Source organism: Heterocephalus glaber, unplaced genomic scaffold (assembly GCF_053883595.1).
Source record: "Heterocephalus glaber isolate CG9 unplaced genomic scaffold, H.glaber_assembly_v1.0 deba00000768, whole genome shotgun sequence".
In the NCBI taxonomy this organism is placed as follows: Eukaryota; Metazoa; Chordata; class Mammalia; order Rodentia; family Bathyergidae; genus Heterocephalus; species Heterocephalus glaber.
Genome location: NW_028258162.1, coordinates 10,028,161 through 10,055,823, shown reverse-complemented (window position 1 = coordinate 10,055,823; position 27,663 = coordinate 10,028,161). Strand labels below are relative to the sequence as shown.

The following is a 27,663-nucleotide window of genomic DNA, read 5'->3' as shown; positions in this document are numbered from 1 at the left end:
CAGCATCCCACAGACACATTCTTTCAGAGTCCGGCAAGGCGCATTGATTACACCTTACCCAGAAATATTCGGTTACAATCAAAGAAAAATGCTCCCTGGCTTTGTGCACAAAATTAAGAGGTGTTCCAGAATAAAGCCAAGCAATTTAATTATCATTAAAAAAGGTTTAACCGCTGCGGGCAATCATCTTCTGCCTGAGAAGCGTAATTTAGCTTAAAAGAAACCGTGTGGCCCATGCCCGGGGTGGCTTGCGGTTAGCAAATGTCCAGCAGCCGCCCACTCCCAGGGGAGCCGCCCAAGTGCCTGGGATGTGTGAAGCAGCAGCTTAGGGACCCCAGGGGGCCACCCCAAGAATCACACCACGTGAGTACCTGGCTCCTGTCCACAGCACTGCCAGGGCCCCGACAGCAGAAGCACGAGAAGCCAGCTTCCCTCCGCGGCTGCTCCCCGAGGGGGAAGGCAGGGGCCTCCATGTCGGATCCGGCTGCGGCAGTCAGGTGCTGGGCCCACGGGGGCAGGAAGTGTCCCCAGCACTCTCATGTCAGCTCGTCCTCCACCTGGCCCATTCCCCCAGCAAGCGGCAGACGGCCTCAGGATGGGGAGTGTGATTCACAGATAGAAAATACCGGTTTTCCACTGCTGCGCAAATGCAGCCTGGGTGGGGTTTAGGTAAATCCGGATGTGGACACCAAAAAAAATGAAGATAAGAATGTGCTTCTTCTCCATACTTCTCATTTGGCCAAATAAGCTCCACCCACACAGCGGCTGTTACAGAAAACTGCGCTGGATGGAGGTGAGGGGGCCGCGTGCGGAGTGAGGCCAGAGACAGCTCTCCGCATAATTCACAGCGAGACACTGGCGGTGTCTCTGCCTCCGGCCAGCTGTCTCAGTGTCGGCATTTGTCAAACTGCTTCGTCCTAAAAGGTGGCGCAGTCCTGGCAAAGATGCTTCACCTGTGCTCTGTCTGCCTCAAAACCACTCCGGAGTGGAGCTTCTACAACAGAGCAGAGGTGGGGTGGGGTGAGGTACAGCATCCCGTGCTTGAGATCCACCCAGAGGACCCCTGCACCCGGCTCCATTCCGGGTGGTTTGGCCTGCGCCACCCACCCAACCTGACTGCGCTCACTGGCCTCCCAGGAGCTGGTTCTGTAGGGCAGGGGTCACTCGAAGGCCTGGACTCCAGGCCCCCAAGCCAAGGACACACCCAACTCACACATGGAGTCCTGAAGCTCAGGGAGAGCTCAGTGCTATCTGCAGCACTTCCCTCACTTCCACACCCAAGGCCAACTACCCAGGTTCGGTGGGACCCAAAGACTTCCCTCCTGGGCTGGGAGTGTAGCTCAGGGGTGGAGCCTCAGCACACCTGGGGCCCCAGGTTTGAGCCTTACACTGATAAGAAAAACAAAACAAATGAAAACAAAAACCACAGGACTCCTTCACTCTGCCCACCTTCACTGGGTGCATCGGAGTGTGCGGCGGAGCAGGGACAGGCAAGAGGCTTTGAGCCAACACCTTGAAAAATACATTCATGATTTCTTTTCTTCTCAGTTACCAGCAGTTGAAAAGCCAGCACTTAGATCTATCATCATATCACTGGAAAAAAATCAAACTCATGATCCATACAACACACATACCCGGTTTCAAACGTTACTGCACAGATATATGCTACTTTTGGCGTCAAGGAGCAATAGTTCAGCGCACTCTAAATGTGTTTAGATCTAGGGAAAAAATGACAGAAATACTACCATTTGGCCTTCAGGTCTCTGGGTTAATGACAAGAATTCTGGACATCAGAGAGGGGACCCTGGGGAACAACCATTCACCTTCAAGATTCGCTAAACTGCCTCCCTTAGGAAGTCTCCACAGTGCGTTTTGGGGAGTCCTAACTTTCCACAGGGCTCCTCTGAGGACAGCCGCAGAGACAGAAAAGGGGATGGGCTTACTGAGAAGCAACCCCCAACCCATCCAAGGGGCTTCTATGTACAGTGGTGCTTGAACGAAAGCTAAAAACACTGTCCCTCTGCCGTTCCAGACCTCTGCACTATGATCATGTTACACACCAGAACCCTACTACGGCTTAGAGATCCAGGCCACCTCTCTGGTATCATGAAAGTCATTCACCAAAGTCCTTTCTTGTCCTGCGGCCTCTGCCCTTGCTGCTCTTCCTCCTGAAAACTGTTGCTCATTCTTTGGACGTCTTCTAGACTGGCTGCTTCTCATATACGCCTCTTCACTGCCTTCATGGCATTTATCTCAACCTGAAATTATCTGTTCGGTACACCCCTTATCCTCGGAGAATATGGTCTAAGACCCCCAGTGGATGCCTGAAACCACGGACAGTACCAAATCTCATAGGCACTGTGTTTTTTCCCTGTTGATACACCTTCCTGGTAATAGGCTTCTCTGACATATTCCCAGCATCACTCCTGCATTCTCCGGCCATTTAGTAAAATAAGGTTATGTGGACACAGGATGACAGTGGATCAGATAAACATGATTTATTTAGTCTACCAAGGAGAGGGCAGCACATACAGTGTGGACACACTGGACAAAGGTATGTTTCATATCTGGACAGGCACAAGATTTCACTGTGCTACTCAGAATGTCATGCAATTTAAAACATACATTATTTATTTCTTGCATTTTAATATTTTCCGACTGAGGCTGACTACAGCTAATTAAAACTGCAGAAAGTGAAACCATGGAAAAGGAGGGGACTATTATATACCTGTGGTCTCTTCTGCCTTCCCCCTTTAGATTCTAAGCTCTGTGCGGGTAGTGAATGGCCTGACTTCTCATCTAGTGTTATATTCCCTGAGCCTGACATGGGACCTGTCTAAACTAGAGAGTCAATCAGTGCTGAATCAGTACTAAATCCAATCTTTATGCTAATCAAAATGATCTTGTTTTTATACTTCAGAATTCAAACAGCACTCTTTTTTAGCACTGAGGATTGAAACCAAGGCATTCACACTGAGCTACATCTCCAGACACTTTTAATTTTTATTTTGAGATAAGGTCTTGCTAAGTCACTAAACTGCCCAGGTTGGGGTCAAACTTGTGATCTTGGGTTACAGGTGTGAACCACCACATCCAGCTTCAAACAGCACTTCACAAACTTAAAGCATTGAATCGCATTCTGAGGTCTTTTGAGGATGAGTCAGTGGAAAGCCACTGGTTCTGGGCCTATTTGCCTCTAAGTAACTGAGTAACTTTTGACCAGTCAACTCCCCCAGTTTCAGATTCCTTCCCTGTGGAACTTGGACAATTCCTGCAACAGCTCAAAGGTCCCTCCTACCCTGAACAATCTAAGAATACTTAAGATACTGATTGAGTCTGATCCTAAATGTGAGATGCTTCCATTACTGTTGCTACATGAACCAAGTACTACCACATGCCAGGTACTGTGTTAAGTACTTCTCACACACTGTATCAGATCTGCAAGCCAACTTCCTGAGGAGGAAGCTCAGCCCTCTTCCACAGATGCAAAAATAAAAGCTTACTTAGACCAGGAGACTTATTCTATTAAAGACCACAGTAAGTGGAAGAACCAGTTCTCAAACCTAAGTCTGCAACAACAAAGCTGAGCTTCCCCGTTGGATAAAGCCACAAGAATGTGGTTAGGGTCACTGTCTACAGCAGCAGTGAGGCAGGTAAGAGAGGCAGGGGTGGGACAGAGTTGGGGACCACAGTGAACCCCAGAATCTGCATCTGTCTTAAAAAGGCAATTGTTACTTAGTTCTCTCAAGAAAGAAATTTGAGCCCTGTGTTCCTTAATCACACGATTTGTCCCCTCCTCTCAGGATGTAAGACACCTGACTTTTATGTGAAAATGCCTGATTCTACAAACTTTCAGTAGTTCTTGTTTCTTTGTTGTGGTTCTTTTTGCTATACTGTGCGGCTCAAGCCCAGGTCCATGCATGCAAAACATCTGCTCTACCAATGAGCTCCACCCCTAGCCAAGTTTCTGTGTTTTATCAAAATTTGCAGAAATCACTGCTTGGGCTTTTCTGCAGACCTGGGCCCCAGGCCAGCTGCCTCTAACCCATTCTTATTTCTGGCCTACGAAAGGTGTCCAAGTTGTTGCTCCAACTCCAGTGAGCACGTTCGAAATCCCACGTGAAAGTATTGTCTGTGTGTGTGTGTGCGTGTGTGTGTTATTGGGAAGTAAGTGTGAGTGTGCTGTTGGTGAAGCAGGTTCTATGAAGCACTGAGTGGTCTTTCTCTGGGGTGACTCTGGGGGTCCATTCACAGAGCACAGTCTTCTTAAGGAAGGGATGTGATCAGCGTGTGCGGCCTTCTCCCTAGAATGCCAGGAAGAAGGATGCTTCATAAATGCTTCTGACATTCCTGACAGGTAATAATCTCCAGGCTTGGCTTCAGGACTGGCCGATGTCTCCCTGCCCGCCCTTTCTGAGAGTGCTGCTAGTGGGAGCAACAGGACAGCTGTTCCTGCTCCCTCTGGTGCCTGACTACACACACACACACACACACACACACACACACACACACACACAGAGGAGGTGCCAAAGCGGACACCAAGCTACAGAGGCGAGAGGCAAACCATTCCCAGCATGACTATCCTGTTTAGAAATCCCACCTCTAAAATGAGCCAGTTTTCATAGCATGCAAACCCTCAGGGATCCAGGAAGAGTGCCCTAGGCTTGGATCAGAGTTGCTGGGTTCAAATCCCCACTCCTTTGCCTAAGGACTCAAGTCCCTAGATTATACTCAAGATTGGGTTGCCTCACTTATATATATTGCTTCATACATATAAATAAGGGTTTTTTAAAAAAAGATATTTGAAATAATTTGTGTGGAAGTTTCTGGCACATAATGTGTGGGAATTCTAGTTCCTGTACTTATTTGCAGACATTTGAATTCATACAGGCAAAATTTTATTGTACTGCACTGGAAGGCACAGTCATTTGAGATCTGAAGGTATATGTGTTAAAAGCCAGTGGTATTTAATGCCTGGAGGAAGAAAACAGAATTTATCCTACGAGATAGGAAACTTGGCTGTTTTTTTTAATAATATAGAAAAAGTTAAATTTCGATTTAAAATGACCTACTCCACCCTAGGGCTATGGTAATTATGTCCTCTTTAATGGAATTGCTTAAATTACAGCTTTCCCTTGATTTGCACATCACAGGCATGATTTTACCTTTTTTCCTTTAAGCTGAGTTGTTTTTCATTATTTTTTAGGTTAACCAAGTAACGTCAGGCATATGTTTATTCACAAAATACTACATTAAGAGACATTTATTTTACATCTGTTCCCTTTGCAAATATTTGCAGTTAGCTGTGGAAGTGAGGTATTTCATGAAGTCAAAAATAATATACCTAGAGAAAACATGAAGTTTCGGAAGTCGCTTTTGAGAAGGAGAAAGGAAGAAAAGTCTAATTACAGTGAAGATAGGTACAGATTTGTGCTAACAGGACGTATAAATCAAACCCACTGGCCTTGTGGTTTGAAGGTATTCTGAGCCTCTGCATTAAAAAGAAATTGGAGTTTAAAACCACGTCCAAGGCTTTCTTCAGAGATTTGGGAGTACAAAATGTGTTGTTTCTGCTCTTTCATGAGACAGCCTCTGACAAACTGCCTTCTATTCTTGACTTGCCTCATTATAAACAAAAAAACCTCTCATAGTCTTTTCAAATCTAATTGTTCCATATATTAAAATAGATTTTTTTCTATTTAGGAAACTGAACTATCATTGCCTAGCTATAGATTTCATATATAAACTTAAATACACTTTATCCACAAGTGACCCTCAAGTACAGTGGAACAGGATGGGGTTTTGTTGTGAAGAGAATGTTTTCTACAGTGGGTCAGAAGATGCCCTGCCCTATGGAGATGAATTTATAGTATTTGCTGAAAAGTTCAGGTAGCCAGAAGACATTTAAACCAAACACACCTGCTGTTCAGTTTAGATTTATTTAGAAAACGAGGGATCCTGATGGAGAAAACTCGTTCAGAGAAGACTCTGAGGGGCTGAGACCACTCACGCGGTGAGCAGTGACAGAACTGACCACTCCCGGAAAGGAGGAAACAAAGCAAGGAAAGACCTGTTTCCTTCTTCAGGAGGCAGCTCCATCCAAGCTTACACACGCTCCTGCACTGGTACCTGTTGCGAGTTGCTTTCTCAGCCTGCCCGGGACAGCTGCCCTCCCTCAGAAGACCCCAGGGCGGCTGTGCGTTATGGCTCGGGCCTCGATGGCCCCAAGTCACATGTGGAAGAGGTTGGGCTTCGAGTGTGTGGTGCTGGGGTGAAGGGTGTGTGATCACTACACCACCACACGTGAGTGACTGCTTTGGCAGGAAGACGCTGCTAAGGTGTCTTCTTGCTCTGGCTCCTTCGTGCGCGCCATGTTGCTTCTCTGCGATGCCTGTGCGCCCGCCATCCACCCGGCTTTGGAGCCAGCTGGTTATGGACTGAAACTTCTATGAACTATGAGCCAAATAAACCTTTTTCCCCTTTAACTTTAGGCGTCAAGTATTTTGTCTCAACAACAAGACAAAAGTAACCAACACACTGTGTATGTTTTACACTAGTTTTTAAACGCATACGATATAAACATAAATAGTAGCAAAGTACAGAAATTTAAAAATAAAACTTCTATGCTCTACTAGCCTACTGGTCTTTCTGATTTATTGAACATCATTCCAGAAATTTTTAATGTCCAGATAAATGCACAGAAAATGTTTTCATCCCCATAGGGCCCACGCTTTTAAAAATAAATGGTATCGTGCTACCTATACTGCCCTGTAACCTAGATTATTTAGTTCCTGTAGCTGGGTTACGCATTCATACCTGCACCTAGGGTCTGCCTCACTGATTGTCATGACTGCAGCCAATGCTTGACCTGCATATGCGAAACATTTTCTGCAATATTCATATCAACAGAATAAATTGGTGAGTATTTTTAGAGAAAAATGGGCGATATCTTTCAACATGAGTACTCCAGTTTGACATCTAGGAATGTGTCCTTCAGATGCTGATATGTGCAGAGATACGAAGAGGGTCACTGCAACGCTGCTGATAACCCAGAGAGAAAAAAGAAACAATCTAAGCAGCAATTACAAAGGGGTCAAGTCAATATACAACCGGGCCATTATTATCATTGCTCTGGAGAGAATGGTTTTCAATCAGACTGTGTAGTTCTTGCTATCCTAAACGCGCGCGCGCGCGCACACACACACACTCACACTCACTCCACCGAGAAGAAACTGCAAGTCGTCCTTTATGAGGCAATTTTTTTGGAGCAGCTGTCTTTTATAGTCTTAAAGCTCAACACAAGAAAGACATCAAATAATAATACAGTTTAAAAAGTAGGGAGGAGCCCACGCAACCTTTCCTTTGCAAAATTCAAACTGACGATTGCAAAACATAATGGTCCCTTCTGGACTAGCAGGGCAAGTGTTGGCACTTAACCTTGCTAATGACCATGAGGAAAGTGAGGGTCCATGTCTTTGTGACATTCTGCGGGGTATTCACAAACATCCTTAATGTCAAAGACAGAAAAGCGACCAAGATGTGTCCAATCCTGTTCTCAGCCACTCCCAACACACGGGAGGCACGCCTGCTCCGCTTCCTAGAGCCAAGCAGTGTGGCCAAAGCGTGCACAAGAGCGACATGGCAGCCTAAGGAAGACACTTCTCCTTGGGGCCTGTGCTTTCTCCACTTTGTACGACACATGCAGAGCGCAGAGCAGGGGCAAGCACCCAGGGGAGCCCACAGAGCGAGGGCCCCATCAGTACTCCCTGTGCCGACAGGACCATCTGTCTTTACCAACCCTAATAAAACAGAGTGGAAAACTAAAGTATGTACTAATAAAAATGACAGAATTTTAAAAAAAACAGAGCAGCAAACATCACTGTCATTTCAATTACTTTCTTAAGCCAACAAAAAGAGTGGAAGGGAAGAGGACCACACAATGGCAGATAAGGTATGAGGGTTCAGCACAGGGCAGAGCCCAGGGCCACAGAGGCCGCAGATGCTACCGCCTGCCCGTGCTCTGCCCTGACAGAACTTGTGCCTCCCACAGAACGGAGAGGAGGGCTTCTCCACATGCACAACAGGTTACATTTGCTCTTGGGACTTCCACAGCCGGGGACTGCCCGTCATTAGGGTAAAGCCCACCCCAGTCTCTATCCTTCACCCTCCCCACCCAAGGCTGCCCTGCTTTGCTCCTCCCACCACAGCCCACAGGTTGTGTAGACAACAGAGTCGCCGCCTTTGGTCATGAACCAAGGGGCTCAGCAGATCCTGTGACCTTGGAATCTCGCCCGTGGGACTGCAGGTGTAGCTCAGTATGACGCCTTGGGTTCAATCCGCAGCACTGCACTGGAGTTTCTGAGAAGGGGATGGATTTTGTGATGACCTACAGGAAAATTCCACCTTGAAACATGAAATGGCCAAAATTCACAGACACACGAAACACAGATCCCGGATGTGGGTGCTCTCTGCAATACTGGCTCCCAGTAAATTAGGTTTTCCCCTGTTCAGTAAAAATGAATTGAAAGAAAAGTGAAAGGGAAGCCTGACAGGTAAGGCTGACAACACACTCCCTGCTCCACCTACTGACCCCTCAGGGATGCACCTCTGAAGAGCAAAGGCAATGGCCCATTGCTCAAGACATGTTCTGTGACATAAACAAATCGTGGAGACTACTCTCTGGCAGCCTCAAAGCTGAGGTGTGTGGCCCTGGGCATGTCGCTCACTTGCCTAGCATGGGTGAGGCCCAGGGTCCATCTCTAGCACAGCAAAAACAAAACAAAAAAGTAAAACTGGGGTCTCTCATCAAATTAAGCTGGCAAGTAACCATGAAAAGGGCCTGACCCATAAATGACTTCTGGAAGCAGCTTCCCTCCCACTAAGAAGAACTCGCTGGTCTCTAATTCCCCAGCACCTTGCCTGAGAGGAATTTCTAGTTCTATTTCCACATGGGAGATTCTAGTGCTCATACCCTTTTTTGAAGAAATAATTTCCATGAAAATTCCAAAAAGTTTTCATAAGAGAATATAATACTTAAAGATCACAAACTCGACACTAGAGGCTCTCTAATATATTAATAAAGGGAAGAAAATTTTTAAAAGGATAAAGGAAAAAAATAGTGAAATAGAAGAGAAAGAGATTAGAAGCAATGCTGGAGGACAAAGGAAGATCAGGCAAGCTTTGGGAACTGGTGAAGAAGACAGGAGGGAAAGAAAGAAGAAACAAAAACAGAACAAAACAATCAAACAGAAACTAGAAACAATTGTTTTTACTCATATAAAACACAAGAGCAAGTAATGAAGAAAAGAGAGAAAACAGAAAAAATTAAAAAGCATAGAAGGGAAGAAATCCAGGGGAAAAAATGTCCACTTCAAGGTGTGTCTCCATTGTCATTGTTTGACAGAGGGGGTAAGACAGAGCCCAGATCCATGTTGACTGAGCCTAATAAACAAGAAGTAGGAAAAAAAAAAAAAAATCACAAACTCCTTTTAAAAGGCTTCTGAAATTCAGGTGCTCCATTCTATTTGGGATAGAAATAAAACTACAAGCGCTCTTCAGTACAAAACCTTGCTGCATACGAATGATGGAGGCAGGATTTGAACCCAGGCAGCCTGATTCTGCACTCACTGCCACAGACTCTGACCAGATGAATGGTTACTCAGCCGCACCACATGCACAGGGCTTCACTGATGCAAGCACTACTTATTGATCGAAGCTATCGCTGATCGCCACTACAAGTAAGTGCAATAGAAAGTCTCAATGACCTTTCCTACAGGCTCTGCAGGTGAAATAGGAAGAAACTGTTCAAAAGGAAAGGGAAACTGGGAAGGGGGGAAGGAGGAAGAAGGAAGGGAAAAGAAAAAAACCGAGAAAAGAAGGAAAAAATGGGAACAAAGCTTTTGTAAATAAGGAGGGGAAGGGATTGGGAGGAAAAGAGGAATAAGATATATCATGTACAGGTTCAAATTCACTTCGATGAATGTGATCTTATGTATATTTAAACTATACCAATAAAATATTAATGTCTAAACAAAAGAAATTTAGGGGGAAAGGAAGAATATTCATTAGCGGTTCCAAACCTACTTTAAATGTTGGTACCTGCTGCTGTTAAGAGTTCGTGGCTCCTTTTCCATCTTAAAATTGCTGCTCTGTGGCACTGAAATAGTGAATGAAGTAAATGTTTGCTTTCAGACTTCCAGATCTGCCCTAGAGATAAGATAACCAGAGAGCTTCCCAGTGAGACACACACACAGACACACACACACACACACACACACACACACACGGACACGGACACTATCTGCTGTGGGCTCAGCCACAGTCATGAATCCCACTGGGTGATTCCACCCAGGCCCCCACTAAGAGCCTCTTCCAGCAGTATGGGACCTGATCAAGTCTCAGTGTGATATGCAAAAAGTGGGAAAACTGGCAAAGTTGCTAGGAAAACCCTGAAACTAACAGTGTTTCCCTGGCTGGAAACACTGCTGCTAAAAACACCACGGTGTAAGACACGTTCTTCTCTTGCACACAGTGGATGTGCAGCAGGATTGTGAGTATGCCCGTGGGTCTGGCTCCGGTGGAGACAAGGGAGGGTAAAAAGGAAGCAAGGGACAATGCGGCCAACTCCCTGTGATGGCGTTTAACATGAAGCAAAGATTAGAAAACAAAAGCTTTTTTTTTTTTTGCAGAGCTGGAGACTGAACCCAGGGCCTTTGCATGCCACTACACCCCATAGCCCTATTAATTAACTGCTTAATTAATTTTGTGACAAGGTCTCCCTATCTTGCTAAATTGCTCAGGCTAGGCTGGACCTTATAATCCTCCTCCCTCAGCCTCCCACAGTGCTGGGATTATCGGTGTGCACCACCACACCTGGTTAAAAGAGACTTTGCAATGCGTTCAGTGCCCTACGAAGAGTAAATAAGGAAAATCTCTAACACATGAGGCACAAAGGCTTAGAACTGTTCTACAACACTTCACTGAGCTTCGGGCCATGAACCTACTTTCCCAACTTCCCGAGGCAGTAACTAGCTAGTGCTGGTGTCTCCAGACTCCTCTGCCGGGCTGCTCTGCTGGAACCGTGGTAACAGCGATGGAATAGGAGCATGGGTACGGTGCCTGCCTGTCCACACTGCGTGACCACAAAATGTCAAGTCTCCTTGGACAGATTTAAAAACATCCAAAAGGCTGCTGGTTTGCTTCTAAGTACTTTTTGTTTCAAAAGTTCAAATTCCCCTTCCACAGGTATACTGAAACCCTGCTTTAACCTCACGCATTGTATATAGGAGGAAAATGAGTTTTCTTCGTGCTCATCTTCAGCTTGGGGGACTTAACTTCTCACCCCCCAGCTAAAGCCCCTGAGGTAACCCTGTCAGGGAGCTCCCATCCAAGCCACCTGAGTGACTGTTCTCACACCCAAAGGTTGCCCACACCGTTTACCTCCCGCGCGACTGACGCAAACTGACCCCCCTTCTACAACGCACGCTTTACAAACCCCTAATCTCACCTGTACGCCACTCTCCCACCAAAAAGCCTTGATCTGTCTCTTTGGAGTTTGGAAAACCAGATTCCCTAAAACTCCAGAAACGAATATCTCAAACAGGATGTTTCTTCTAGTCCCCAAAAATGCCCCTATGAGAAAAGCATGCAGATACAACTTTAAAACAAGACAAAGTGCAATGTTCCTAAGCCTGAGCTCCAAACTACTTCTGTGATATTCCAGGATTTTTTGGCATTTTACAAAGTGAAAATATATAGATATATGTAGTCCCAATTTCACAGCAAAAGAAAAAAAAATACAATCTCCACATCTGGGAATAATCAACAAATACATATAGTATCTCAATTCTCCAATGATCCTTCTAATCCTTATCTACGGCATTCTTATAGCATTATTCATGGGGCATAATCAGCATAATGCATAATGCACTGGCTTGTTTTTCAGCTCTATTCAAAACTCCCCATTCATTCAACAAAAAAGCCCTTCAAACAGCCCTGCAGCCCAGCCTTCGGTGCAGCAAAGCTGTGCTTACCAATCCGTTCTTCCTGCCAAGAGAATAGGGCAGAGAAACAGACCTCCACGTTTCCAAATTTTTTGGCAATAACGTAGAAGAAAAAAAACTCATATACTTACCTGTACCCACAGCTTGACAGGTGAGGCAGCCGTTAAAGCAGAAAATGTATTTTGTCTTTCGCAAGTTTTCGCTGCTGGGCTCTGAGGTCCCCCCTGCAGCTGTCAGGTAAAGCCCCCTCCATGTCTCTGCTGTTTTCTTTTGCAATTTTTGCCAGTGAAACTCTTGCCATTTGCATAAAACCGACTTGTACCCTATAGGACTTTCTGAGTAGCTACTTGTTAAATCGGCTGTCTTGACATGCTTTTTCAGGCATGACATCATAAATCTCCATGGAAACCCTAACCCCACCTGCCTGCATGCCAACTGTACCTGTCAGGCGAAGACTTAAACAATCGTCTGAAATTGTTCATTAATGAAACCTTTTTAGGGGCCTCGGTTCTCCCCATGGTGTAATTTGTGCTGTTGGCAGCAACTCAGCCAAGAACGATGGCTTCATTTTCAAAGACTGAGCTGTGCTGTAGAAAACAATGATCAAAATTACAGGCATTCGTTAATCTGCCCCTCCCTGTCTAACAATGCACTTAATCAGTGGAAGAACAAAAAATACTGACTGTAGTGGCACATGTGAGCCTCTCTGCAGGATAAAGTTACTTGGAAAATTCAGGTTCTGAAAAAAAATCTTCAATTGATACTTCTAAGGCTTTCCCACTCCACTCTCCAACAACCCCCTTTCTAGTTTCTACCAGCAAAACTTGCAGAACAGGTTCCCCGCTGGCCTCTGTGTGTGTGCATTCCCCTGGCCTCTGCCTCCGGGGGTGCAGAAATGTTGGGAGAAGGTGTGGAATTTAACTCTTTCCTAACATCCTCGTTTATATAAATTACCGGGTGACACGAAATCCACTTTTGGCTTTTGAGGGGTGGTCAACAGGCTGTACAAGATATGTAGCCCCTTTTTCATTCAGGCACCTTTTACTATCACAAATTTCACATGATCCTTACTGTTTTCACACAAGCTTCTGCCTGGTACTCGAATCCTCTTGGGCATGATGGGTTTGGCACTCTTTCACCTCTGATCCACTCTAGATTTATCTCACACTGCGAGTCTAGGATTGCTGACCTGGGGTGGGGGGGAGGTTTGAGTAGGACTTGGTCCAAACCCAAGGGAGTTTAGCATAATGTTATCAAGCGGCTGTCACGTGCCACTGCGTTAAGTTCTCAGTGGCCCTGAACAAGCAGCTGAATGAAATCAGGCACAGCCTGAGCAGCGAGCACGTTAAGGCAGCTCAAGCTTAATCTGATGCAACACTGCGGAGTGTTGGAAGCAGAACTAGTGGAAAACCAGCCTGCTGGAACTTGCCACAGAGGTTGCTGCAGGATCCACTGGCTCTGCAGTAGCCTCTACACCTTGCCCAGCTCGAGCTGCTATTTATAGAGAGCAAAGCCCCCTCCCCGCAAGCTTAGGACCGCTCTGTGCATGAAGGAATTGTAAAGGCTTTAGTCTCATCCTCTGACGATTCTGAGTTTTGCATTTCCATAGCTCACAGTCAACAGATGAGATGTTACCTTTGGAGAGAACCAAGAACTACCTGGTTTAGTACAGCAGCCAGAGTTGGAATATTCCTGGGGGCCAAGCCAATCACTGCCTCTGTGAGTTGAAAAGCCATTCAGATTAACCCTAGGTTTATGCTTTACCCAAGGAAGCAACACAACGGGCAACAAACAAAAACAAGACCGAATAAGACGGAGGTTTTATTCCGTGGTATCTGCAGATGGGTGGAGGAGGCACTCTTCAAGGACAGTTACTCTTCAAAGTCCCATTAGCGAGAAGAGCATGTGAGAGTGGGTTCAGCAGTCAGAGTGGTTCTAACAGGCCAGATCGTCCCACTGGGTGATTGAGGAAATTGCAGTATCTCAGCTTTTGCTTGCTGAAGTCAAGCTTGGGAAAGAGATTAAAAAAAAAAAAAAAAACAAACAGAAGGGGAAAGGCATATGGAGATAATCAGAGAAATAATTCAGAGGTGAAAGCAACTAGATTAACCCATTCATGGCCAGGCAAGCGGACTTAAATGGCGATGCAGCTCTGTAGCCAAGGATGACATCACGATGCCGGGGTCCTGGTGCATTCACCGTGGGGAAAGCTAAGCTCCAGACAACAGCAGTCTCAGCAGTAAGAGATGGGCGGAAGTGCCGACACTGGATTAGAGGTGACCATCCAGTCATGATTCACCGGCTGACCCCAACGCGGACAGCATCAAGCTGAGGGCACTTGTGTGGCACCAAGATTTGCCTGGGATTAGCACCAGCCACGATGCAACTCATCCAAGCAGACCACCTGTTCTGTTTCTAATTTAGCAACATCATAGGTATCTAAACATTGACTTGGGGGACAAATAAATTTTGTTTCTTAAATTTGTAATATAAGTGGAAAACTCCACACTGAAAAGGCCCCTGAAAATAGGAAAATAAAGTACCTGGAGAAAGAGATCAGATTTAACCATGTATGGCCTGAGTTTTTTTTTAAAAAAACATGAGTTAGAAACTGTCATGTAGGAAAGGAACACTTGAATAGAAAAACCAATGTTTTTGTCATTAAAACAGTCAATTCTTATTTCACTTAAGCCTCACAATAATAGTACGATGTAAGAACAACTATTATTCCCATTTTAGAGATGGAGAAAGTGAGCCTTACAGAGGTTGGGCAATTTAAGTGGGTTTGTATGACTCCTAAGTGTTGGAGTCTCAATCTGAACCAAGGTGGACCCAAGATTTGAACCTCAAACACCTATGCTTAAGCAACAGGCACATTACCCTACTTCAATAAAACTGTTCGTAATCGGAGATACTAAAATCTTACCTAAATTTAAACGAGGCCGAAAGGATTTATTTAGGAGGCTAACTGAAAGTACGTATTGGATTGCAAAGGATAAAGAGAGCTGTAGATCCTCCCAAGGATACCAACACAGCAGACAAGGCAGTGGGCTCTGGGACAGCTCGGGAGGGTAGAGTGCTGGCTCCCGGCAGCAGGACAGGGTAGACACTGATCTAGCTGCAGGCTGTATGCCAGGCCTGCAAGGTCTGCACAGAGCAGGATGAAGGCGCAGAGCTGGGGGCTCAGCTCTCACTGCCTAGGGCCAAGAGGACAGGGGTGCACATAAGGCTCACACAGCACGAGACACTCAGGACGTATCTGCAGCCTGAAGTTCTAGGCCAAGGAAAAAGCGAAAAAACAAAACAAAACAAAACAAGCATACATTTTCTAAACAGCACACACTCTCGGTATCACCAGGAGAATAAGGACACTTGGAGTTTTGAAATCTAGTGTTTTGCTTTGGTTTTTTTGTTGTACTGGGGATTGAACTCGGGACCTTGTGCTTTCGAGGCAGGCAGCAGAACCACTGTGCTAAATCCCCGGCCCAACACTTGGAGTTTTGAGCGCAACAATGGAACCCAATTGTGGTAACTGCTTTATGCTGTCCTTGATCTTTGGGCTATTTTGATTTTAGTTATTTGGTTTAGAAATTGTCTATTTAAATTGTGTCAACTGTTGCAGTGGTGCTAAGATGATAGTTAATTTCTTGTGGCACAACAGGCCATAGTGACCAGTAGGCTGGTCAAACACCAGTCTAGATACTGCTGCAAAGGTATTTTTTAGATGTAACTGACATGAAAATCAGTAGACTGCATAAAGCAGATTTTCCCCACAATTCAATCAGCAGAGGCTCTCAGAGGAACGACAGGCTCCAGTGAAGTAAAAGGAATTCTGCTATTGGTTGTGCTTCTTGGGGAACACAGCGGACAAGCCCCACGTGTGACTGTGTAGGCTCGTTTCCTGGCACTGGTTCCAGTCCTCATCGACCCCAACTGTCTGACTGCCATTTTCTCATGGAAGACCTACTATCACCTTAAACACAGCTTTTCCCAACCTAAACTCAAACAGCTGTTCAGCGTTTACCTGGCATGAGCTGTATACCCCAGTAGAGAAGAACAGACAAATCTGCTGTCTAAGATGAAGGACAATATTCACGCCCACTGGTTATTCTGCTCAGACCGTTCTCCTATTAAAAGACAGACTAATAAATGGGGCTAAAAAAGTGAAACAGAGTTATATGTAGTTTCTAGTGAGTATATTCATCATGAATACAGAAAAGTTGAAAGAGATGGTAAAGCATACCCAACAAATACAAATAAATATAAAGCAAAATATATAAAAATAAAGAGCATATGTCTTATATATACATGTATACAGAATGCACAAATGTATACATTTATGTGTTGTGTACGTGTTATACACATGTATATATGTTGTACATACATATATGTAAATGCACATATGTATGCAGATGTGTTTATATGTGTATACACAATGCATGTGTGTGTGTATAATACACATGTATGTATAAATATATATTGGTGCTGAGAATGGAATCCAGGGCTCTCATATATGCTAAGCATGTATTCTACCACTGAACTATATGCACAGCTCAAAAGCAGTAATATTAAGAAAAGTTACTAATCACTAGTGTTGAAAGACAATTTGTGGAGAGGTATGATTATAACAAATTTGCAACAATGAGCAAATAAAACACTACAAAGCAGAAAATCTTAGGAATGCAAGGACATGATAAAAGTAAAACTAGAGTAGGAGACTTAACTTCATTTAGGATTAGAAAATAAAGTGGGAGCTAAGAAAAAATGAAAAATACAAGCCACACAGTTGGCATGTACATCTGTATGTACATATAGATCTATAAATAATAAATACACAGAAGTAATTTTCTATGTCTATCTATGGACATTTACAAACATCCATTATTATCTGACTCATCAAAAAAAAAAGGGGGGTTTTTTTGTTTCTTTTTGAGAGAGGGTGCTGCTGCATAGCCCAGGCTGACCTCACACTTGGGATCCTCCTGCTTCAGCTTCCCAAGTGCTGGGAACACTGGGATACACCACAATGCACAGCAAGGAAAAAAATATTTAAATAGGCCCAGGGATTTAGCTCAGTGGTTTCACCGCCTGCTGCACAAGCATAAGGACCCAAGTTGGATCCCTGGTACCAAAAAAAAAAAAAAAAAAAATTTAAACAGAATTTAAATAAAATTTTCTATGTGTGGTGGCGCACGCCTGTAATCCCAGCACTCAGGAAGAAGAGGCAGGAGGATCGCCATGAGTTTAAAGTCACTTTGGGCTACCTAGGGAATTCAAGGCCAGGCGGGGGTACAGAGCAAGACCCTGCCTCAAAGAAAACAAATGCAAAAACAAAAAAAAATTTATAAACTGCATCCCCTGACTATATCTAAAAGAATTATAAATAAACAATAATCTCAACTACTTGAAAATTAAATATTTTCAGTCAACTCCTAAAACAAAAAATAAAAAATAAAAATAGAAAATTTAAACTTTTCAACTGTTTAAAGCATGAAACAGAAAATATTTCACAAAAAAACTGCAGAACATAACCCATGCAAGTGTCAAGATCTGCATGACCTTAAATGCCTTCAATATTAAAAGAGAAACATTAAAAATAATATTAATGTTCATTTTAAGAAATTATAAAAGACAACCGAAAAAAGCTAAAAAGGAAATTAAGATAAAAGCTAAAAGTAATGAGATAGACAATAATCTAGACAGAATACACATAAACTGATTCTTTGAAAAATATTAATAAAACATAGGCATGAGAGGATAGCACAATAATATCTGCTCTCTCAGAGCTCTTCTGGCCCTAAATTCTTGTTATTAACTAGGAGGGCAGCAGGGCTTTTCTAAAGTAAAAGGAGAAAGAATCACGAAGGTGGGAGAGGTCCATGCTAGACCTGAACAAAGAATAATTCTCACACTTTTATATTCATCCTGCTTTTGTATAAGGGAATGCTCTGGTTCAGCTGAAATGTTTAAAACCCAAAGAGAGGAACAAGTCACGCATGATGGCACACACCTGTAATTCTATCATGAGAGAGGCTGAGGCAGGAGGATCAAGAGTTTGAGGCCAGCCTGGGCTACACAGTGAGTCCAAAGTTGGCTTAGACTACAGAGAAAGGCCTTGTCTCAAAACAAGTGCAAGAGAACACCAAGAATCAACAAATGGAATTATATCAAATTAAAACACTTTTTTGCACAGAAAAGGAAACAAACAACAGAGTGAAGAGACAAGCTACAGAATGGAGAAAAAATTTTGCCAGCTATTCCTTGGACAGAGGACTAATATCTAGCATATATAAAGAACTAAAAAAAAAAAAAAATTAGTCACCCCCAAAATAAAAGATCTGGTCAAAAAAATGGGCAACGAGATGAACAGACACTTCTTAGAAGAAGTACAAATGGTCAATAAATATATGAAAAAATGTTCAACATCTCTGGCCATCACAGAAATGCAAATTAAAACAACACTGAGAGTCCATCTTGCTTCAGAAAGAATGGCTATCCTCAAGAAATCAAATAACAACAAATGCTGGCAAGGGTGCAGGAAAACAGAAAACCGTTCTACACTGTTGGTAGGGATGTAAGCTAGTACAACTAATATGGAAATCAGTAAATCAGAATAATTTCCATCCAATGGGAATTCCATCTGACAGCTATTTTCCTTCTAGGTATCTTCCCCAAAGAGTCAAAGACATCATATTATGTATATCATGTTTATAGCAGCACAGCTCATAAAGCTAAATCTTGGAAATGGCCTATACGCCCATCAACAGATGAATGGGTAAAGAAAATGTATTTACGTATACACAATGGAGTACTTCTCTGCTGTAAAGAAGGATAAGTTTGAGTCATCTGTTGGAAAATGGATGCACCTTGAGATTAATAATGTTAAGTGAAATAAATCAGATACAAAACCTTAAATATCACGTTTTCTCTTATAGAAGAAACCCAAAGTATAAATAAAGAACAAAATAAAAGATAGATAATAGGAAAGAGGGAAATAAATCTTTTGCAAATGGGAAGAGGAACAAGAGAGGGAGAGGGGAGAGGAAGGGATATAAAAAAATTAAGATGTTTTCTGTACACGCACCAACTCCCCATGAAGAATGCAGTCAGTATGCATTGCAAACAGTTCCTAATCATACAATTTTTTTTTTCAAAAAAAGTAAGTATGGTGCTTGCTTTGGCAGCACATATACTAAAAAAGAAAGTATGAAGAAAGAGACAGAAGAGAAGGGACGATGGAGGAAGACGCAAAATATGGAATCTGCCATACTTACTGCACACACAATGTCAGGAGCAATTCTACATAATTTTTGGGAAAATCATTTCACAATTAAATTATGATCAGGACTAGTCTACTTGCCTACAGGTTGGCTATGACATGTCCAAACATAACTCCATTTTCGCCTCTGGTCACAGCTGAGACCTCAATGGTCCCATGATGCTGTGATGCTCAAGGACAGGATTACATCAGCTGAAGACATCCTGGTTCTTTAAGAACCAAATAGAAAGGTCTCACCTGGGGAGGGACAAGTTCCTTATCAGCTTGACTCATCCCACCTACTGTTATAAGAATGTCTTTGCTCATCTTGCTGTCCTAATCAACTTAAGACCCTCAGCAGCATGAGACCCTCATCAGCATAAGATCCTCATCAGCATAAAATCCTCATTGTCCTAGGATTATCGCCACCATCAGTCATCTGTTACTCTCTATGAACCCAATAATAGTGGCGAGCTGGGTGGGGGGGCCTTCGTCTTAGTTACCCAGAGCAGCACTGGTCAGGCCCAAAGCTCAGCTTCTTCTCTAAGTCTCCTTTCCTGTCTTTATTCTTTAATTTGCCTTGTGCTGTTGTGGCTCACAGGAGACCAGGGCCCACTGCAGGGGCTCTGGTAGCATCCCCTTCCCAGTTTGTACAACACAAGCCATTTCCCCAAACATGCACTACCTAAGTCACACACCAGTCACCTAGGCCCTCTCAGCATCTTGGTGCTACTGGAGTAGAACTGCTGACTGGCCCAGGAGCAATGCTAGCAAGCACTCATGAAGCAAAGTCACTGCACATTCCATAAATGCAAAAATGCTTCCTTGGTACCAGCCTGGGTCAACACAAAGCCTCTTGGTAATGCAGCACATCGCATTTCTCTTTTTTGCTTTATCAGAATCAGGCCCACAGTTCAAAGTTCCATCTGACACTCCACACACATTAAACACTGTGCACAATTCATCTTCACACTGTGCAGAGTCTGCAGCTACACTTTGAAAACCACAGACTGAGCTGGGCATGGTGGCATATGCCTGTATCCCAGCTACTTAGGAGTCTGAGGCAGAAAGACCACACGTTTGAGGCCAGCCTGGGAGACTCTGTAAGATCCTGAATTAGAATAAAAAAATAAAAACAGCTGGGGATGTTGCTCAGTGCAAAGACCCTGGGTTCAATTCTAAGTACCATGAAAGAAATGAAGGAAGGAGGAAAGAACGGAAGGAGGGAAGGGAGGAAGGGAGGGAGGGAGGAGAGACAGAAGAGAAGGAAGGGAGGGGGGGGGGGATGAATCCCACAAATTAGGGGATTGAAAGGAAGATGAAAGAAGAGACTCAAGAAGCCAAAGAAGCTGAGCTGAAAATGCAATGCAGCAAAGCAAGGTTAGTGCTATGGCAGGGGCTGCACAGGGCAATCTGAGAGTGTCCTGTAAGGAAGACACTACTGAATTTTGTTAAAAAAATCTGCTAAGCTCCAGGCTGGGTCCTTTCCTCCAAATTCCACCCCCAACATCAGATCCCAAGAGCTGACACTGGAGTCACTGTCCATCCATGCCTCTCTCGATTACAGCTAATGGTAAATCATGAGGCTTCCAGTGTTTCCACACATTGTGGACAGATGCCAGGGAGACCTGGTGACACGTGGAAGGTCCTGGCACAGCAATGGCAGAGCAAGTCCAGAACCCAGGTCTCGGGGGCCCCATCGAGCCTCTCTTTCTGCTATTCCTGCAACAGCCCTTTCACACCTTCATTCTTCCCAAGCCATGACACTGTCCCTGGTTTTCTTCCAAGTATCTAGTCCATGACTCTGGTATGAGACCCAGTCCGCAGCCACCATGCTGGGCCTCACTGCTGTGGTCTGGACACCACATCCCTTCCACACCAGCGCCCAGGCCTTTCTCCTCAACCTTCCAAGGCAGCACTGAGAAGCTCGTGTTTAAACTGTGCTTTCACTCCACCTCCATCATCAGCAGTGCCCGTGTCTGCTGGTCCACACTTTCTCCCGATGGTCAAGACCCAACACAACCTGCCTTCCCTCTCCTGGAACCCACTGACCTCCCTCATTCCCAAAGGCCATTTCTGCCTCACACTGGACTACGCAATGAGTCACAAGGGAGTCAACTGCATTCTGTCCCAACATCATCTCTCCTTTTCTCCCTCAATTAGAATGCTCCTGAGCCTTCATCCTGTTCATTCTCACTGTACGCTATTAGTACCCTTCCACAGATAGGTTCAAATACCTGTGATACACTGGGCACTGCGGAAATAGAGATCGTCTAGAAAAAAATTTTGAGACTAAGAGCCCTACCTTATTCTAAGTAACTCCATTCAATTCTGGGCTCCGGTTTGAAATGATTCCTCCTTATTGCTCTCCTGTTGCTCTGAGCTCTAGCAAGGATTGGAGGTGCATATTACCATCTCCTAACTCATGTCCCATAAAACAGGAGCCCCTAAAACAATAATTTTGTGGGTCAAAGATTTAGTAAGGACTGAGTATTTCTCTTTCCCACTCCCTCCTCCTCTTTGTCCTTCCTTCCCTCTGTCCCTTTTTCCTTCCTTCCTTCTTTCCTTCCTTCCATTAGGGATCAAACTCAGGGCCTCATGAATGCTAAGTAAGTCCTCTACCACTGAGCTACACTCCCAGATCCAAAAATGACTATTTCATTCCTCACCCACCTTCCTAGGAGTCTTTATCCAAGAGATTCATTCACAATGTCTATTAGCGTGTTCCAAGATCTCACCAGCCCTGCAGTATAGAAATTCATTGCACTCTGGTAGACCAAGAACTTGCCCCCAATTTGAAATTTTCTCCTTATTCCTCAAATAGCTATTAACGACCTAGGAATCTGGGGAGCATATTTGTATATAATGCTGGTCTAAATCATTGCAATTTGGAACCTGCACTCTTTCAGAATGTCCAGGTGCCACGGCTGTGGTTTTCCAGCCAGAATACCTTCCATCAATGAGGAGAGTTGTAACATGCATTCAACATCTGCTGCTGGAGATGGATTACCTCATCTAATCCTCACCATGACACGATTGTCTGTCTCATTCTACTGTTAAGAAAAAGCCTCAGGGAGGCAGAGTGACTCACCCAAGCTAAGGGTGTCGCAGTAAATACATAAACTCAGTTACAACGGACCAGAAGTTCAGACTCGTCTGGAAAGACATACCCTCTGTAGGGCACGTACTAGGTTTTGTGCTTTTTATGTAAAGCCTGAAGCTAAACCTTTTGTGTAGGTCCATGATAAATAACCATTTGGTTGAATTACTCCAAGAACACACCTGCAGAATGAACCATGAATACACGGCCAAGAAATAACCTTGATCAGTGAAGCCGAGAAGGGCAATTTAGATATTTGCAGTGTGAGTTCTGCATCTAGGTACTGGGCTGAATCACGGTGGTCTTTTTTAGATCCTTCAACACTGAAAATCTGCACCTAATTTGGTGGCATTTTCTCTAGGTTTTGCTGATTGTCATTTTCCAGGTGTCGTCTACTATGGCAGAGCGATACTTTGGTCCTTGCCTTCCCCTTACTTTCCGACTCACTCCCGGACACTGCTTAACAGGTTTTCCAGTAGAATTTTACTTTGATTTTTATAGACCTCTTCCTAATATAGCACTTCCCTCAAGGTGCACTCTCTTGTTCTCCAGCACGAACTGAAATGAAAGGTAACACGGAGGCGGGTGGTGCCCAATTAAACATGGACCAAAAGCCACACATTAGGAATGTTCCCATCGCTTCTCGGCCTTTTGGCTAAGATCAAGTGTAGGAATGTTCCCAATTTAGCATTCTTTTTCTGTTCTTCCATATTCTGTATGATCAATGTCAGATGGGAATCAATTTTGCAAGTACAACTGCAACCTGTGAATTTAATCTTTTCTTTCAATCAATGAGTCCTTGCTGCAAGATGTCCTACTATGTAATATTCCAGATCTTCTGAAAGTTCTTTCATAACCTTTTTCTTCTTCCTTATGGTGCTAGGAACTGAAACATGGCCTTCACACATGCTAGGCAAGTGCTTGACCCATAACCTTTAAGTCACAATTCAAAACGCGAGTCCTCTGGGAAACACTTTCAGGTAAGAGCCTTTGTTTACTCTCTTGAGTAGCATCCCCTCTCTTAGATGTTAGTTTGCTCTTTCTTTTCACATTTTTACTATTGTTTTTCATCATATCCAAGTTTAGATGACTCCTGTTTCTTATTGCTGACCACGTGCATGCTCAGTTCCTCTAGACACATCCAAAATTATGTGGATTTTCTCTGAGGACAAAAAACTGTTTTCATATGGAGTCTTTCGATACTATCATATTTTCTGCTCCCAAGGTGCTGGTATTTCACTAAGCACACTCACACATACACTAGCATAAATTCTCTACAGAAAACTTATGATTCTGTTATGACACCATGGTGTTCCATTTACTGGTATTCTCTGGCAAAAGCACATTTCCCCATGATCATCCTTCTCAGCTACTCACCACTATTTATGCCACTGCTTCTTTTGTGTCTAATTCCTTTTCTTCTCCAAATTGTGAAAGACAGATCCAAGTGGCAGGCTGACACTTCAGCCATTCCAGAGTCACCATTAATCTTTTGTCTACTGACTCTGGGTGTTAAGACTGCATCACTGTAGGATGGACTTAGCCAAAATTATTAAATCATTGCATGAACAGCTTCTCTGGAGACCTGTCTAAGCAATAACAGACTTTGTGTGAGAAATAATTTTTTTTGTGTCATATTACAACAGAACCACAAGGTTTGTTATACAGCATATCTGGATAAAGCTGACCAATACATCAATTTTACTGTATACATCTACTATTAGCTCCTTTTTTCTTATAATTTGTATTTGAATGGACCAACTGGCTACTGAAAAATAGGTACAGAAGCAAGGAATTAGCAGAGGAAGCCTGCACCCACTGGTTTGTGACATCACATGTTCTCTACAAAAATATGGTACAGCACTCGCTTGTCCTGAAAGCGTGTTACCTTCACAGTTGCGTCTGTAGCATCTATGGTCCGTGAAGCTCCCAGCACAGCCCTTTAACTCACAGGCCTGTTGTGATCACAAGTGTTGTAATCTAATAATCACCGCCTTTCTCTTGCTCCAACCCTGCTTTTCATCCAGAAAGCTTCCCCCATTTGGAGGTGAGGTCACAATCTTAGGAGTTGTTGGCAGCAGCATCCATTCCTCCTTCAACTCTCCTTTCCTGTCCTCGTTCTGTGTACGCTGGGTATCTCCAAAGCCATGCCCTGGGTCCTGACTATCTCCTTGCTTCATTCAAGGTGGCGGGGTCCTTCTTTCTCTTGTTAATACTTTCTGTGGTTTGCTGTGAGTTTTGCCTGAACAGGTGTCAAAATGACTTTACCAACTGTAAACAGAATTTGCTTCTTGAGATCTGCCCTTTCGATTCAAATGTAATTAAAAGTTTTCCTGCTCTCTGTTTTTAATTTTCCATGGCTCTTGATAAGGCCAAGTGTATATCTCTGAAAAGGAAAAGTCAGTCAGAGGAATACACAGTTGAGGTTGAGCCAAAGACACGAGTTCCAATTTCCACATGACAGTTCCTCAAACAGTGAATAAAGCTGTTCAGAGGCTGTTGAAGGAGGAGGATGAATCACAGCTCAGGGTGTTTGTGAATAAACAGACTGGTAGCCATTTTCCTTTTCTGAGTTGTCAGCATAATTGCATCTCCACACTGGGTGAACTGGACTGTGGTAGAGAACGGCAAATAGAGGACACCAAGCTGGCTCAGAGAAAGGGCTGGGTAATGCTCAGGGGTGGAGATGGGGCACACTGGATGTCTGAGGGGTGCTGAGATCTTCGGGGTACCCAGCAGCTGTGGAGGACTCGGGGGGCAGCCCAAAGGCCTCTGCCTGATGAACCCTATTTCAGAGAGCCCTGTTGCTGCTGCTCTCATCTCCTCAGTTCGCCTACCCTAACGTTCCTGTTAAAGGGTGGTATCTGGCTCTTCCCTTCTTGGTACTGAACTGAAGAACCATCCGATTTTTTCCAGCCATAGAGTATTATGTGTAGACTAACTGCAGTCAAAAAGCAAGTACAATCTACTCAGAAATAGAAACCGTGTGGATAGACAAGAAAAAAATTGAAAACCTTAGTATCAGAAAGACTTCTGAGCACAGGAGTGGGAAATTGCTCTCTGCTAGAGAGAGGCTAGTTGAATATCTGTTTACTTGTGAAGATGTAAAAGAAATTTGTCAATTTTATAGTTATGGGATGACCATGATGGGAGGGACTATTGAACTACAAACCTTTCTGAACTCGGAGCTATTTCAAAGAAAAAACTTTTTGCCAGCGTAAAAATCTATGCAGGAATTTTCTTCTTATGGTTATTTCATGTGCTCTGGAACTGAATAAAATGTATCATTTTAAAAGAAATTACGGTGCCAAAGGAAGTCAAGTTTATGCCTACTGCTCTTGCTTGGCCCCATGGGCCGGACACATTCTGTTAGCAGCTTGCTAACAGAGCGGGCAGGAAGACCCAAGGCGAGTACAAATGGAAAGGTCCCACACTTGGAAGTTCGGACCCTGATTCGAATGTGTGCTTCCCGATATCCGGGAAATGACACGCAATTCTTAGCTTCCCAGCTTTTTGATGACTGCCCAAGTGGCAATCCACCATTTATTTCTGGGACTCTCCTCCTTTTTGCTGATATTACCTATCACATTCTAATTAAGCTAAAAATACTGATGCACTCCTTCATCTAATACTGTATATATTTTGATCATTTCTCATCTACACTGTGCAATCCATCCCCTAAATATGGGTTTACAAATGTGATAAAAACGCGGTTCCTCCCCACCAAAAGCTCATTCCAGGTGGAATAAAGAAACATAAGGAAACAGGATACATCATGACGCTACAAAGTAGCACAATGAGGTGTCGTAATATAAGTACACAACGTGTTCTGACCAACTCAGAAGGTGTTTGGGCTAGATCGTGAAGGGTAAATCATTGTTCATGCCTGTTTCACAAATGTACATCTTTGTAAATGCCTCTTTTTTTTATTGACTTGAAAATAGGGCCACACCTTACAGTTTGAACCCTCATGAGCCTTTACCATAGTATTTGTGAAATACATACGCATGGGATAATAAATGAATGAAATCTAAATTTGAGGCATTTAATAAAAACCGTAAATTTCATAAAAGATACTAAAATTGTTTTCTGACAATGGGGAAAACAAACCACTTTGGGTGCTCAAATACTTGCTGATTAGAAAAGTAAAACAATTTCAAACACTAATTTTGACATTAGAGCCTTTGACCTTCTTCTCCTGGACACCACCAACCAGAAGCGTGAGGTGTGACGCTACACCTTTCAAAGGGTAGGAGGCTCCAGCAGCCTCCTGCTCAGCACTTTATGATGCAGATGCTGCTGTCCTTTGACAAATGAGGGAACCCTGGCGAGACAGGCATTAGCTTCAAATCTCCCAATTAGCATACGGCGAAGGCTGGATTCCCAGCAGCCCACTCTGGAGCCACGCCCTCGGAGTTTGATTGCCCGGCACAATTAAAAGGAGAGGAATGTGGAAGGGGCCAGTGACCACTGCAGCTACTCTGGTGCAGCTGCGTGCAGGAATGACCATCTGCATTTCTTGAAGACTATAGACCCATAAGGTAACCTCTCAGCTCTTCCACAATTTAGACTAAAGAAAACACTCACCAACATATTTTTAAAACTCCAATGTAAGCTTTTAAACCATGAATCTTCCCATGGTTGAATTCAGAGTTTGGAACATAAGGCAGACTCGATTGCACTATGTTCAATACCAAGGAATATGAACCTAGATTTCCTACTACCAAGACATTTCATGAAAAGTGTAAGATACATCACTTTCAGCCTCATCTCCTACGTTTCACTCACCAGCTCTGTTCGGGAGGCAGCCACTGACAGTCAGCAGAGGGGCATCTGGTATTTGGCACATCAAACTTGTGTTATTTGACTCCCTTCTCGGAGGTCCTGCAATATTCTCGCAAAGGGGGCCAGGAATAATTCCTGCTCAGAAACGTGGGACAACAGCAGGTGTCTCAAAGGGAAGGACAGAAAAAGGGACGTGGAGTAGCAGACAGAGAATGGAAAAAGACAGAAGACGAGGGAATGTGCGCAGAGTTTTTTCACAGACCTTCCTGAGCTCACCTCTGGTGTTTGCAATGTTGCCTGGGGCTTGCTTGCCAAAGTACAGCAACAGACTGAAAACGTGCATGCGGATTTGTACGGCAGTCCCCCCCACGCTGGCAGGATCCACGTGGACGATGGCCGAGGCAGAGAGACAGAAGGGGCGGTTCCCTCACCCTACAGGACAGCCACGGTGATGCAGATGCAAGGAAGGACCAGAGCACGACCACACCGTGCTGTCACTCCCTCTCATCTGCTGCCAC

At 44.0% G+C, this 27,663-nt stretch overlaps 1 protein-coding gene and 1 pseudogene across 26 annotated transcripts in view; one reads left to right on the top strand and one right to left on the bottom strand.

Annotated features, from left to right (window-relative positions):
* The window catches only part of Kiaa1217 (KIAA1217 ortholog), a 744,735-nt gene that overhangs the window by 235,450 nt on the left and 481,622 nt on the right, over positions 1-27,663 (bottom strand). Inside the window, exon 6 of one of the 26 annotated variants that reach the window (XM_087207139.1) lies at positions 12,134-14,010. The exons of 24 other annotated variants lie outside the window; for them this stretch is intronic. Coding sequence is in view for 1 of the 2 variants with exons in the window: in XM_087207138.1 (XP_087063264.1) it covers positions 372-473 (102 nt within the window). In the remaining variant the exon portion in view is untranslated. One more of the 26 variants, XM_087207138.1, reaches the window with a different exon arrangement.
* On the top strand, positions 22,996-23,141 carry LOC147829087 (U2 spliceosomal RNA; annotated as a pseudogene).